This window comes from Anolis sagrei, chromosome 4 (genome assembly GCF_037176765.1).
Source record: "Anolis sagrei isolate rAnoSag1 chromosome 4, rAnoSag1.mat, whole genome shotgun sequence".
Lineage (NCBI taxonomy): Eukaryota > Metazoa > Chordata > Lepidosauria > Squamata > Dactyloidae > Anolis > Anolis sagrei.
In genome coordinates, this window is record NC_090024.1 from 206,066,928 (window position 1) to 206,083,023 (window position 16,096).

General features: G+C 37.1%; 1 protein-coding gene across 16 annotated transcripts in view; it reads right to left on the minus strand.

Moving 5' to 3' along the window:
• Positions 1-16,096, minus strand: part of PPFIA4 (PTPRF interacting protein alpha 4) — a 121,829-nt gene that overhangs the window by 29,785 nt on the left and 75,948 nt on the right. For 12 of the 16 annotated variants that reach the window (XM_060772457.2, XM_060772464.2, XM_060772463.2 and 9 more), the window contains 8 exons: positions 15,887-16,018; positions 13,284-13,346; positions 11,797-11,888; positions 8,322-8,463; positions 4,856-5,061; positions 3,558-3,798; positions 3,349-3,384; positions 607-740 (listed from right to left, as the gene is read on the minus strand). In XM_060772457.2, the coding sequence (XP_060628440.1) occupies positions 607-740; positions 3,349-3,384; positions 3,558-3,798; positions 4,856-5,061; positions 8,322-8,463; positions 11,797-11,888; positions 13,284-13,346; positions 15,887-16,018 (1,046 nt within the window). The remainder of the gene's footprint in view (positions 1-606; positions 741-3,348; positions 3,385-3,557; positions 3,799-4,855; positions 5,062-8,321; positions 8,464-11,796; positions 11,889-13,283; positions 13,347-15,886; positions 16,019-16,096) is intronic. The other 4 variants (XM_060772471.2, XM_060772466.2, XM_060772470.2 and 1 more) reach the window with 1 other exon arrangement.

A 16,096-nucleotide genomic window follows, 5' to 3' on the forward strand; every position in this document is an offset into this window, starting at 1 on the left:
ATAGCACACACAATACTGAGGAGTTTTCTCATCCCTGGCATAGGGAACATCACTGCTTTTGAGATATCAGCAGCTATTAAATAAATATAAAGCTTCATCTCAAACATATCTTCATGTCTGGCAAGTAAAAAACATAAAAGTGCCATACTTCAGCACTTGCCAGCCCACTCCATTATAGCCCACTTTGTGGACATATTTATATATGCACTCTTATCATCTGGTAGAAATTTCACTTACCAGTTACTCTACAAATGAAGTATCATATTCTCTTCTAAAAAGTTCTGAAGAGTCACTGGCATCCACAACCTGTTCAGGTTTCTAACAATTTGTTATAATGCAGATTTAGTACCACATCATATTCTAGTTCTCAAAATGTGAGCCTAAATTAGGATTGGGCACATCCTCCAATATGCTTCTGTAGATAATGATGTGTCCATGGTTTTGTACTTCCCATTATTGCGCACTATGCTCCCAACTCAATTGGAAAAGTTTTAGGAACACTAGTCTACAACATTTGACCCACCTATTACCCTGGTGAAATGGAGTATATCTGGCTACTTACAGAAAGGAAAGCTCATTATTCCCTCTCTTGCCAGACCCCTATACCTCTTGCCTTCTTCCTGACTCAGAGCAGGATGTCCAAGCTTCTCTAGACGTAGAGTCCTGGGTGAAGAAGGAGGAGAAGTCTCACATTTTATGGTTGTTTTATCTTCTCGACTTTCATCTCGACCTGCTGGTGACTGAACAGATAATGTAAAGTCAGAGTGCAGATCTCTACTTGAACACCTCCCTCCCATCTCTAGCACACACTCACCATTGGCATAGCTCACCTGCCAGTTCAATTAAAGGAGAAGGTGAAACAGGGTCACATGCATTCAGAGTGTCATGGAGGCTGCTGCTCACTGCATGCCCTAATCCAAAGGCCTGGATGACTGAGTGACAATTACCAGTGTCATTTGGAGTGATGTAGCCCTAATGAGAGGGAATGGAGCCCAATAACAGCAGGAAGGAAGAGACATGTTGCAACCCATCAGCAACACATAACAATGAAGAGAACAGCCTCTGCCAACTCAAGGCTAGTGCTCCAGCTTGAAGTCAACAAATATCCAGAGCTATCTTTGAGTCTGACTGCTCAAACAGTGCAGATCTCTGAAAGCATGTAGGTACTGGCATAATTTAGATGGAAATCTCATGTAATTTAATCTGGCATTGTCACTTCCAAAGTAGCTTCCCACTGTTATAAGGGCCATCTTTGTAGAAACCATCTATTAAAAATTCTCCATTCTCTTGGTTTGGGTCAAGCAAATTCCTGACAATCAGTGCAATCCACGCATTGACCAGATGGTGACTATGTGCCTTGCTTAAGCCTTCTTTTGCAAAAGCAGTTGAAGGAGTGGTTTAGAAAACAATGCATGCAAAAGTCAATGCAAACAGAAGCTTAAGATTTTGTTCTTTCATAAAATTTGGTCTTACTACTTCTGTCTTAGAAAATTGTTACAATTCTGGTTAGTGGCAACTTCATTTTTGTCAGGCTAAGCAAACATTGGGAAATCTATGAGAAACTGTTTTGGTTGCCCCTTTAACACATTCTCCTTAAATAAATAGAACTTGACACTGCAAGCAGCACCCACACACAAGGAGCAAACATGCTTCCATAAAGGCCATAGGACATGGACACTTCAGAGAGAACAGTACTGCTGAAACAGGAGTTGTGTCCAAACACATTTACACTTAGCAGACCACAGGCAGGAACTAACGGAAGAAAAGGAAAGAAGCAGGTGAAACCATGCAGGAAATGACAGGGGTATACGGCACACTACCATAGCCAGCCAGGCTGCAATTATGCTGTGAACTCTGGAGAGTGAAATTTGAAATCATTTTTTTTTTCAAAAAAGTGTTGAAAAATGTCTTGAAAATATTCAAAGTGGAGACGTTAATGCTTCTTGGGGGCAGAAAGAAACATTTGAAGAAATGTTTTTGTGGGGAAGGAAGAATAAGCATATGAGATTGTAAAGGTTTCCCTCCCCTTTTCATGTTCATAACAGAGAATATTTTAAAATCCTAGTGGATAATGGATGTCTCTGTGCAGCATTCATCCCAGCCATATTTCTCAGGGAGTGGACCACAGTAATATCCACACAATGCCACCCTCATTCTTACCATCTAGCCCCCAGAAAATACAGCCAGGTTGTACAGAGATCAAGGCTGCCTATTTTAGAACTATAGGAAGAAAAGAAATTCTAACTGTCTCATAAAACAGTAATAAAAATCAGCCCTTAATTCTCCTTGAAAATTCCCTTGCACTTTGCCATTCCCCAATCTTCAAGGGCTTTTCTTTTTCACCCTGGTATGAATTCTCAAACAAAACTTAGGGAAAAGTAATTCTAGTTTGTTTGATATCCTATATCTGTGTGCAGACATTAATTTTGCAAAAGCAAAGAGAACATATCCTCTCTTTACTTGCATCTACAGATTAAGCTTCAATCCTGCATAAATAGTGGTATCACTGGTATTAAATATAATCAATTGTGTGGAAGAGCCACTTTTTAAAAAACCGAAAATCAGGGCATATATTTTTAACTGCACATCTCATAACAGAAAACTGCAGGACATGAGGCTTGGAACTAATCCACGGTAGTACTAAGGACTGTTTGCAGGTCACAGAAAGAAAGGGGGATACACATCAACCCACACAAATGTCAGGCAGTATAGAGCCTCTGTATTGACTAGAAATAGTATAAGTGAGGCATAGGGAATATTGTATCAGATATTTTTGTACTACAACTTCCTAATTCTATTACACTTCCTATACTGTCTAGGAATAATGGAAACACATCTTAAGGGCCACAGGCGTCACTTCTAGTAATGATACTTGATTTTACTCTTGAAAAGAACTTGATATAACCCTTAGCCTTAACAATTAGAGAGAACCATTAATGGCTCCTAGCTTCTACCCATTCTTCCCCACTAATTTTTCCATTTTCTGTTGTCAGGGGAATTCAAATATTGCTTTATAGAAGGCAGGGGGAAAAGGAAGCAAATAAGTGAAAACGGTATCTTGCTGTAATTTAATGAAATATTAAATTCCCTGGGTTGCAACCTGGAAAACGTATAAAAATGTTTGATTGCTTTTAGAAATGTTAGAGAATTCCTGCCTAAAATAATTAAATATTTTGTCATCTTTGTTCCTACACTTCTGATAAGACAGAAGCTTTCAAGATTCTAGCCAGCTTCACTATGCTAGTGCACTAGAACTGCGTAACATTGTTATTGCAGGGTTTGAAAGAGAACAAATACAGAAATGGAACACTAGCACAAGCAAAAATGGAATGAAACCAACGAACTCACAAGTAGTTTTCTCCGATGTTTCCTCAGGTCACTTGGCTGATAAAGATAGAAAAGAACAGAAATTAACTTAAAATTAAGCAGAAGTTCATACGTTACCAGTGTAAAAGTTTTATTAGCAGTGTAAAATTTTTATTGCAACTTGGATGAGAAGGTATGAGAGAATGCAATGACTTTCTGGCCAAATATATCATCCCTCCTTCCCAGCTTACAAGTGTCATGCTGCATATTCGATCAAGGTCCTGTGCAGCACTGCGAGAACTGAGCTTGGGAGTAGAGCGACCACTGATAGGAGGAGATGAGCTAGCCAAGGACAGGGCAGTCAGGGAGGTGGGGATGGATGCTCTCTTGCGGAGTTGTGTCAAATTCAGGGCCTCCATGCTACCGCTAGTAACACGGCTTTCCAACTGCTCAGCCCGCAGTTCAGTTGATTCTTTCTCTTCCTGGATCATTCTAAAAGAGAAAACATATTTTAATTCAGCTAATCACACTTAACATCTTTTAAGTCTATGGACATCTCTTGTGATTCCTTCATATTTACTAATCAAATTACACAGGAACAAATAAAAACTTTCAAGGACTATGGACACAAATGACGCTGACCCACAAACTTGAATCATGCTCTGATACACCACTCAGAAGGCAACCATCTTCTAGATTTCTCCCTACTTTTCTTCTTCTGTTTTCCAGATAGATTCTCAAGGACCTACTGCATTATTTATGTGTCTCTAGAAGTGTAAGCAAGTTATTTCATGCACATTCACCAATTTTAACACAAGGGCTGGAATATAGCTTGTGGTGTGTAACTGAAGGACTTTCTTATGCCTTAAGCCACTCAACCCTTTGGTATACTTCTCATCAAAATAGAAAAGTAAAGTTACACATCATGACAACATTAAACAGCTTCCTGTTATTTCTTAGCATAGAATTTAGGCAAAGATCTGGTAAAATCATCAAGCCTTCAGTGTCTCAAGTTCCTCATTTGTAAGAAGCTTCATTTGAGGATAGCTGAGTGACAAAATGGTTGCAATGGACTTACCAAACACAGTCAAACATACAAACATGAGTTTGCAGTGGAGTTTAAAGGTGAATTACTAATTTGCCTGTAATGAATACAGCAACAGTTTTAAGACATGGGCGTGCTAAGATAAGATAGATTGATTCTTGGTACAGTGTTGGTTCACCACCTAAGGATCCATCCCAAGATACAATTGCCAGAAGATAGTAAAGATGAACAAAAAGTTAGAGCTATTTTCTGATAAGACATACATGTGAAATTGCAAAAATATATTATCCCCTCCCCCCAAATGCTTCAATATTCATCTTAGTGTCCAAGTTGTTGACTGAATCTCCCCACCAAACTTCTCAATCCTGTATAGGGCTACCTTGTTGATTTTTAAGGGACTTCTATGGATTTTTAATTCTGTTCAATCATTATTTTGTCTGCAGAACACAGAAGTTCAAGTAAAATATACAGAGTTAACACAGTAAATAATGATACATTTCATACCTGATCTCCTCATTGATGGCATCTAGCTGTTCCTGAAGCATCATGGCAAGGGTCTGGGCATCAGAGTGACCACTAGGTGATAGCATATCAATGGAACTAAAGACAGTTTCCTGGTCATCTTCATCAATATCAGAAATTTCTGGGTCACTGTCAAAAGTGTGTGCTGTGGTGGCTAGGACCCCACTTGGCTGGGCAATCTCCCAATCCTGAGTACAAAAAAAAATAAAATAAAATATAAGAAGGGCATTAACAGCTCCACACACACACCATTTCTCACAACTGTGTCATAAGTTGAGAGAACTCCATTTAGCAAGGGTTATCCATCCCCTTCATCTAACCAATTCTATTAGGACTATGTTGAAACTGAATTTCATGTCCATGTGGTTTTAGTCTTGTAAGAATATCAGGCTTTTGAAAGGAATGTCTTGCATATAACACAAACTTTCAAAGAGTAAGTCTGTGTAGAAGATGATACTTCCTTATCAGCCAGCCATGTGTTAGTATATTTTCTCCCTTCTTTGTCTTATTGGCTCCAGTCACAAGCTGGGACTTGGCATCCCTAGTCTGGACTGGAAAACTGTTGCACTCAACTCATTAGCTGGAGAAAGAGATCTAATGCAGTCCTGTGGAAAAACACCTTTGTTTTGCTGTTATCTTGTAATACTGGCCTATAAAACACAAAATAGAAGCCCTGGACAATCTAGATAACAGAAATGTTGTGTTTGTGCTGTTCAGTTTAATTTAGAAAAACATCCTATTGAGCTCGAGTTGCTAGTTCGATGCATAACAGCAAACAAAGTATGCAAGGATGTCTTATCTTCCCTCTCTATTAGCAACAAGAACTGTGCAAGCAGCCTAATAACAGAAAAATTCACTCAACTAGCCAGTCTCAGTCTTCAACACCAGTAATGCAAATAGACATTTAGCTGGCATACCTTTATCCCACCATGACACTTATGGAAATATAAATACTTGTAATTACTAGTGTAATCACCAAAAACCTTGGAGACAGAGACATAGGCTGTAGTGAGTTGGGCTTCTGTTCCTAGGCAGACAGTTTTAATGTCCTTGTTAACATCATGGCCAAAAATTAACAGCTGTCCAGTGTAAAGAATGGGTCAATTTATGTTACTGAATGTTTTTGATACTTTTTGCATTAAGTTGGCAGTTTGCGACTAGGAAAAAGAGTCGAAGACTGAGAATGCCCTATCTTGCATTAGACATCTCCAACCATGTGCTCTCCGCAATTACTGGTCTACAACTTCAATTACTGGCAACCAAACTATGCTGGTTATGAATGGAAGAAGCATTTCAAAGTGAAGTTTTCAACTGAATATCTCTTGTTCCTTTTTTCAATGTTCAAAATTAGGAACAGAAGACGCATTCCGAAATACACATCACAATAATATTTAATGATCTACAGAAAAGTCACAACACTAAAGCTAATTGTAAGTTGGAAAAACAATAAAACAAGGGCATAATAGCAGAATTTCTACTTACAGATTGTATGCAAAGATACATAAACTGTAAAAACACATTAAAGAATTTGGGATAGCTGAGGATTCAGACAGCAGTATGTATTTGTAATTAGTGTCTATAGTCCAACATATTCAGAAGGCATTAGGTTTGGAAATGTTCTATTAATTTCTTATGCCAGAACTTCACAAGAGGTTATCTGCAACTAAGGATAAACCAACTGTCTTGAGTTCCATGGCAGAAGAAAAACAGGCTATAACCATACAAAAATAAACAAATTATTGAAACAAACAGAAGGTGTTGGTTTTGACCTTTAAAGCCTTACATGGTTGGGGTCCAGGTTACCTACAGGAACACTTGTAGGTAACAATCCACCACACACATGAAGGTACCTAGGGAGCAACTACACCAACCAGCTAGGTGACTATCACCCAGAGGACTTTTTCATCGGTTGCTCCAAGACTTTAGAAAAACCTGCCAGAAGAGCTCCCACAGCTAGATCAACTTTTGAAATTTTAAAATCATCTAAAGACCTATGTCTTTTGACAGGCCTACTCAGCCAGTTTTAAGCATGAATATTAAACTCCTTTCTCGTGTTTAATCTCTGTTCTGTGTATTTTAATAAGTATTTTATAGAAATACATTTTAATATATTTTATAGATTCCCATAGTCTCCTGTGCTATGCTAATAATGTAATGTAATATAATATATTGTATAGACATTTAATATTTCTAATATTATAATCTAATACAATATAATACTACTAATAATATGATATTACATATTTTATATTACATGTAATATTACTAAGAATATTACAATATAACGGTATATATAATACTGATATTATACTATGATAATAATATAATATATTGTATGTATATATATCTTGTAAGCCACTCTGAGTCCCCTTCGGGGTGAGAAGTGCAGCATATAAATGTTGTAAATAAATAAATAGAAATATGTATATTTATAGAATTTTTATAATGTTTATGTGTTATTATTTTTATTATTATGTTTATTTATATCATGCTTTTTCTTTCCATAAGGAGACTCAAAGTGGCTAAATGATGCTGTAACCCACCTTGAGCCACAAAGAGAGATTGGTAAGAATTAAAATTATAGTAGTGTTTCCATTTCACCTGTTGTGTGTATCTTGATTGGATGGAACTAAAAATTATTCGAGTTCAGTGACATTAAACTTTGCAATGTCAAGTTGCTTATGCTCCATCCAGGAATGCAGTGTGATGTAATGGTCTGAGTACTTGAGATGCCAAGATTCAAATCTTAGTCATGAAAACTCACTGGATTACCTTGGGAAAACTGTGCTCTTTCAGCCTAGCAGGAAGGTAATGGTCTTTGAAGATTTAATTCTCTGAACAAATTTTGAACAAATTAGGATCATCATGTGTCAAAGTCAACTTGAAGGCATCTAACAACAAATACCTTAACCAACACATCTTTATTCTCCACAAAGTGTGGTTACAGCTACAGTATATAAACAATTTCTGTTTTGAGCAGCCCACTAAAAATTGAAAACTCATATAATCTATCAGTCTAAATCTCAACATGGTTTAAAACAATAATTAAACCCAACACTGCAATAAGTACTGTATCAATACCACAGCCCAAGCAAGTCATAAAACGTAAGGACTACAACAGATTTCTTTCTTGCCCAGATTTCACAGTGTGGCAGTGATCCTTTGAAACTTCATCTCATCATCGTCTACACAAGCCCATATATACGTATTGTCCTGGCCATCGTCCAGTGGCCTTTCTACACAACAGGGAGTCTCTTTCCTTCAGAGGGGGTTATGTCTGCAGCTGTTACTGCCAAGTGAAAGGCCAAAGCTCCCTGTTTTAAAGGCCCAAGACAGCTGTTGCAGCTGTTGCCATCACAAAGATTTTGTGATATATTCCAAGATATAGATGTAACTGGAGCTACCCATGAGAGATTAGCTGGAGCAAGGCAAACATCAGGAGTTTTACCTTGGAAGGTTCTTCCCGCAGAGCTGCAAATCGGCTTTTTGGTGCTCGGTGAAGGCTGGAAGGTGTTCCAAAGGGCTCAGGTGTTACATGGACCATGTTACTGAGGGGATATCTGAGATCTGGGGTACTTCCAACAAGGGATCTATAAAAAATAAAGGGTAAGGGTCAATTGTCTCAAATTATTCTTATTTAGTATAATGTGAAGCAGCATTTAAAAGTGAAGTTTTCAACTGAATATCTAGTTTCTTTTGTCAATTTCCAAAATAGGTACAGAAGATACCTTCTGAAATACACCTCACAATAACATTTAATAATCTATAGAAAAACCACAACACTCAAGGTAATCGTAAGTTGGAAAAACAAAAAACGGCATAATAGCATAATTTCTATTTACAGATTGTATGCAAAGAAACATAACCAGTAAAAACGCATGAAGGAATTTTGGATAGGATTCAAACAGTAGTATGTATTTGGAATTGGTGCCAGAGAATAGTAGTCCAAAGTGGGTAGGGTAAAATTTACCTTCTGTGACAAAATGTACTCAGCATGGATCACAAGAATAACACAATTAAAAATGCCAGAAGCCAGTATAATCATGAAATTTAAATTGGAGAAATTAAGATATGTCTGGAGTTTCACCAAACATCAGTTAAGGAAGTAGGAACATACTGCTTCCTGCAGAGAATAAAAATCAAGGCTGTACTCCTGCTCACAATTCCTAGTCCTGGGAAATACATATGCAGTCTGCATTTCCAATTTTTTTCTTGTTGAATTGAGGCCAATATATGAATTAAGCAAGCACTTCAGAGTGAAGTATGAGAATATCCAAGCTTTGAAGAGTTGCTTCTTGAATGCTAATTAGTATATACACACATGTATTATGTCATGTGTAAATCAAGGTAAGATTTTGAGACCATAATTATGGATTTTGATATGACCCATACATACCATACACTATGTAACACCATTTTTGTTCCTGGGTTATAAATGGCATTTTCTAATTGGTTCTATCATAAAAACATGGGGAAAGTTTATTAAACTGCAAAACTTTGCTTTTATGGGACAGCCTGCAGCACATTTTGCTATAGTATTTCAATGAATACCTGATAGAGTCTCAACCAATTCAACATAGTTCATGGCAGCCACAAAATTGAAATTTCTGGAGTAGAATTACTACTTTCAAAGTAAGCACTGCACAATTAAGCAGAAAATAATTTTCAAACTAGGAACTTTTTTCAAATTTTGTTACATAGTGTAAGTTGAGGGTAAATCTGTGCAAAGGGGAAGGCATCAGCACTGCCTTGAGAAGTGGGTGAGCAGTTATCCGTGGCTGCTGTTATTTTTTCACTCAGGCAATCAAGGTCAAAAGTGATGCGATGAAGAGAAGGTAATGCTTCTTTTAAGTCCGTATAATGGGCTAAGCTTTCACTTTTTAATACTGTAGTCACAAAACTGGATAGTTCCTTTTTATATAAAGAGCTAATGAACAGAACTTACATAGGTCCACAAATAAGGTGATCCAGATTTTTGGGGATGGTTTTTTTTTACTAAAATGACTAGACTTATACATGGGTATATACAATAACTGTTCCCTTGATTAGAAAGTAGTATGGCACCTTCCCAGAATAGGAAACTCCTAGCATCATGTCCCAAATGCACTTTATTAGAGATTTAAGATTGTCTGCACACCACACCTATCTCCAAAAACATATCCATTTTACCTGTCATGTCCAGCATTTTTTTTTATTCATTACATTTGGCCCGGCCTCAGTTTTAAATGCGTAGTGATGTTATTGTCTAATGTTTATTGCTATTGTTTTAATGTTTATTGTTTTTCTTTATGAGTTTATTTATTGTTGTATTTGTTATGCTGTTGTTTTATTGATGTGTTGGGCCTTGGCGATGTTAGCGGGGTATAAATAAAGTTAATAATAATAATAATAATAATAACCCACAATTGGATACTTACAGTTTAAAAGAGGTATACTGGGTCAAGTGAATTTGGTACTGGGTTTTGTTACTTAAGAGCAAGCGTAAATTGAATGTCGTGCATACATATTTAATTTTAATCAAAATAAATAAAATCACTATTATATTCAAATAAGATTTTTAACGTTTATCTGGCTAGCTGGTCACATGCCTTGCTTAGGCTCCCATACATGCTAGCAACTCATCTCTCATCACAGTGGCTGAGCTTATGAAACCCATTTCAATCTGGAGAGAACAAGATCAAAGAGAAAGTGACAGCTGAGAGTGAGAATTTTCAGTGAGTGTGAGACTTTCCAGTCCTACCAACTGGCCTCGTAGAGCTTGGCATCAGCAGGGTGGGGGTGGGACACCATTCTCTCTTATAAGTGACAAAGAAGCCTCTCACAAATATGGGGGAGCAAGAGCTGATATCAGTCAAACCCATCTCTTGGGTTCAAAGTACAATCATGTTTTATTTGCTAGCACATCCATGTGTGGGGAGTTTCTGGAACTGTTTTATGCACTGCCAATACTGCTAACAAAACATAAAATCTTATCTATTACTGAAATCCTGAGTATTTATAGTCACTGATAAGCTGAAGAGCTGTGACGAATAACTGGAGGAAGTAAAAGAAATAAATAACTAGGGAATCCCTGATACTTAGCTCCATATAAGACAACGAGCTTTGAGACTATAGGGATCCAAATTTAAAGAAGCACCATAACCAAGAGTTATATAAACAAGAAGGTGGGAGAAGATGGCATTTCCTTCTTTCAAAGTGCAGCACCTATACTACTTGTAACTTCTTGTTTCATTTGATAATGGAAACAACTGATAACACCTGAACAGAGTAGAACATCCAGGAATTGACTTCTTATCTTATTACTAGGAGTCACAGAAACAAATTGTCATGTATATGGAAAGGAGTGCCACCTTTTCCTCTCTTGCAATGAGGTGATTATCATTATTGAAGTAAAGTAATGAATGTTGGAAGTAAAGTAATGAATGTTAATATTACATTGGCCAACTGCTAATATTCCTGACTGTAAGAAACTGTCACAGATAAACACATCATCTTACATATGCTGAAACAGTTCTGTCTGATAATTCCACAACAAAAATGTTACTTTTTAATTTTTAAAAATGGTAAATTTTTTCTGAGATGAGATACAAGAAGATGAACGTTCAATCAAGCACTGTGGTGCTTGATCATCTAACAAACAACACACAGCTTCTACTCAGTTCAAATCATAATCTGCCCACTTAGTTAATAGTGATAAATAAGATCTACAGATTGTTATTATACCAAGCCATTCTATGAATTTATCTTAGCCAGTGATGCATTACAACAGTTATCGTAGCTCTTCAACGTCACCATGAGATACCCGTTTCAGTTTTGCCCCATGACCTGGTCTTAAACTGGCAATGCTAGCAACTCAGAGAAGTGTGAACATTTTGAAATCCTTTGAACATTTTGTGATACTATGAAAAAGAAAGCGTCCTCACCTTGTATGTACACTATCAAGAAATGATCCACTTCTTGTCTTTAACTGATCCATTTCTAATCTCAGTTTGTCAATCTCATCTGACAGCCTCCTCTGTTTAGAACAAAACAAGAAATTGTTTCTCTACAGCCAGTTATAGCCAATCAAGCTGAATTCAATTAGCACATCTGCAAAATCCCAGTTAAGGTAGGATTAATCATGCTGAAAGCAAAACAAGGAAAAGAAAATGACATGAGTTCAAAAGGTAGATGGAAGATGAGAAAATTGCCACTTTCTGGTTCCAGACTGTTTGATGAAGCATGGTGAATATCAATTGAATGCTAAATGTATTCTGGTATTATTTGGAGAATGTTTAAGATCATGCTAGCAACAGGATAATTCTGTGAGAAATCTAGAATTACTGCCACTTCCTTACATTGATTTACACTCCTGAGCTCAGTTTTTTTACGGGGAGCATAGAGGAAAATAGTTTAGATGATCAATCTAAATTATCCCTGAATGGATGCTCTTATTGCTAGATGCGGAGGGAAATGGTTCAAACAGCATGAAAAAACATTTCAACCCAGAAATGTTCCAAGACTTTGGAATTTAATACTCTTCATCAGGGACAAATTAGAGATCAGCTGTATAGGCAAATAGATCTTTGCAGTATTACAATTCACTTGGTGATTGTGACAGTCACACCATCCACATGCAAATTGCATTTAAAGTGGCAGTGAGTTAAATAGAAACATACTCTCCAAGCACCAAAACACAAATTAAAATCTCAGGATACATATCTCAAATAGGAGTACAATCTCAAAGAGAAAAGCAAAACAAGCAAAAAGTGTCCATTGTGTCAAAATGATCACCTGGAATTTTTCCTAATTATTCTTTCTTTCTTTCTTTCTTTCTTTCTTTCTTTCTTTCCTTCTTTCTTTCCTTCTTTCTTTCCTTCTTTCCTTCCTTCTTTCTTTCTTTCTTTCTTTCTTTCTTTCTTTCTGTTAATTAATGGTTGGCATTCCTCACTTTACAGTCATGATTGCATTAGGAGGGTTGATAATGCAATCTGGGATATTGAGTTCTCCAGAATTATGTCAGCAGAAAATTGGAGAAAGTTAAATCACTACTACCACCACTTGGCAAATACTGGCCATGACATACATATCTAAGTGTCTCGGGGGGAGTCATTCACAGTTTAATCTTCTACAGTACTTTCTATGTAGTGTCCTAACAGCTAGACAGAACAGAGTGAAAGTGATCTGTGAAAATGTCATGTGTACTGAAAAAGAGTGTGATTTCGGAGCCAAAAGTGAAGCATAAAGTGCTTGTAGTAAATGATATCAAAATAAATACACAATAAAGACTTAAAGCAGTCATTGCTGTAAAACATTTGACCATCACAACACAATCACTTCATAGCTTCGAAACATGCTATTTCAAGGCAGCAACATGCACTTAAGAAACATGCCTGCCACTCCTTCCGTAATGCCCTGAAGTGGCATTTACCTTGTCATGCTGGTGTTCCTCGATCTGCTTTTGAGTATTTTCCAATTCTTGCAACAATGTGTTCTTAAAAAGCAAAGGTAAGTAATTATGGAGAGAAAGAGACCAGTTTGGTCAACCTGATAAAAGTCTTCAAGTCACCTTATAGGGGGGAAACCTAACAGGGTTTTTCAAACTGAAAGCTCCCTACATATAATGTCCAAAAATTACGAGTAATACTTCATAGAACCCTCTAATGAGGATGCCAGAGCACACAACCACCAAGATAGATGATGAAAAAAGTTAGCTTTAAAAGGCTGAGTTGGAAATGTCATTAAAATGTTATTTCGTGAAATGGTTTGATTAATCTTAGAGAAAGCTGTGTGCAGCTTTACACAAGTAAATTACTAACACAGTATAAGTGAAATACTTTCAGCTTCTAAATATTTTTAATTAGCCTTATGAAAGGGAAATAGTATGGAGAGACCCCAAAGTCACACACTGATCAGTGCCAAAGCTCATCCAAAAAGCACTCTTCCTGCCAATTTCTAAAACTGGCAGCACTAAATGAAGTCCATTTCCCAGATGGAAACCAATTAGGCATTTTGCCCAGAACATTATTCCTCCATGTCCCACAGAATCACTCCTGGATGTAATGCATGTAAAATACTATTTTCAGTGTCAGTACAAATGAGATAATGCTAGAGCTAAATTCTAGTTCCAATACCTAGAGAGGAAGGTTTCACTACAAACATCACTGAGCATCACCCCTGTTGATAAATGGAAAATTTGTTTCCTCTGACCCCGAATGTCATGATTACGTAGTGGAGTTTCCACCGTGAGCTAAGCCTGATTATTATCATTAGTGCTATTTGATGCCTGTATAGGAGTTTCCTGAAGATGTGCTTCCTGGAAAAGGTAGTTACGAAGCAGCATGAATCAAGGCAGGCTGCGATTACATCCCCAAGCATAGTAGTAATATAGCAGAGATGGCAGTTTAGAGTGGATTGAACATAAGACAGGACAAATGCCCTGATCAGCATAAATAAAATAATCCAGATTATCAACCTAGCTCCCACTTATTTTATGGTCATGAAGAACGTTAGCTCTTAAAGAGGGGAGGGATTTTAAATACCTCTGATAACAATAGAACTGGGGATATAAAAAAGAATAATGCAAAACACCAGGTGCTGTCATTCAAGTGTCTTACCTATATACAGGGGTATGAAATAGGTAGACTGAGGGACACATCCACGCCCATGCCCCCCTTCTCCCCAAGCAGATTTAAGGTGCCACAATCTCCCAGCACCCTGTCTCAAAATGAGAATATTTTTTTAAAAAACACATTTTGGGGCCAAAATTGTCCCCTCACACCTTAAGGCCATGAGGAACAATTTTGCCATGTTTTTAAACCCTGTGAGATAATTCAGGCCCAGGAGATGCCTTTTTTATGGAAGCGAAACAGAAACCAACTAGGATAAGTCAACCCTAGTGAATAATGGTGGACATTTTTGGTTAATATAAATTTTAAAACAATAAAAAAGATACATCTGTCCAAGATGCCATGGGAGGTGGTCCGACCCCTGAGAGCCCCTCCCACTCTGGTCTACATGTATCACAGGATCTCATATATATCTGTAGCACCAATTTCTTAGTACGCAACACCACAATCATTGGGGAAAAACTGACGAATGCCTGCTTTAACGCAATCGGAGTTCTACACCTATGACCCAATTAGACTTTCTGCTCCTGTTTGACAACAGCTATTATTTTTCAAAACGTGCAAGAGCTGACATATATAACTGTATGAGGATGTTTAGAATAAAAAGTTACTATTGATTTGTACTGAGCCGCCCAGTGAAGATCACTCTTCACACATGTCAATATTACAGTCACTGTATTCTTTTTAAAAAGACAGTAGTAGGGACACTCAGAAGGTCAGCTGAGGTGCAAGGTAGGAGGTGGTTGAGTAAATGTTTGTTACCCCAGTCATCAAAACAAAATTACAGTTGTTTTACCATTCTATCAATATTTATGTCTCCATACCAAACCTCACCACCCCTTCACAAACATACAAAATACATATATTTTCACTTAAGAACTAATGATTGTCTTCCAGAAACAAAGTTTGATTTTTTTGATGCATTTCTCAAATGCTTAAACTTGAATACAATGCATAAATATAGATTTGCGAAGTGTATGGAACTCACATAACATGATTCAAACAAGAGTAAAAAAAATAAGAACACCCTGCCTTGTAAAAACACAAACCCCATACTTCTCTATATTCCTTATACTTGGTAAGAAACTTGGTAAGAAACAAGATTAACTCAAACAAAAATGCAAAAATAGGAATCAAAACAACAAAGGGGTCCTTCTCTACATACCTAGTCTCCATAATCATTTACACTACACCAACAATCTATTGCTAAAACAATTTTTCCAGAGTCTTAGATTTGTATAGTAGCAGAAGAACTGAATGACCAAGAATAGGTATGATTTGATCCATCAGACCCTTCAAATGTTTTAGGGTGGTGTTTTAGACCCCTCCCCTCAAAATTCCATTGTTCAAAAATGTTATCTTTTTCCACTTCAATACAGCATAGTGAAAGGATCAGTTGCAATACCTTCTCTTCAAGAGCTGCCATTCGCTCTTTTAGATGAAGCTGAAGCCGTTCATTGGATTCACTCAGAAGTCTGTCCACAGTATCAGACAGTCGCTTGTTATGCTCCTCATTCATTTTCTCCCGCTGACGAGCCTGTAAGCAAAATCATGATCAGTCAAGTAATTCCAAGATACTTTTTCCAGATTTCGGAAAATAGCACTTAATATAGAA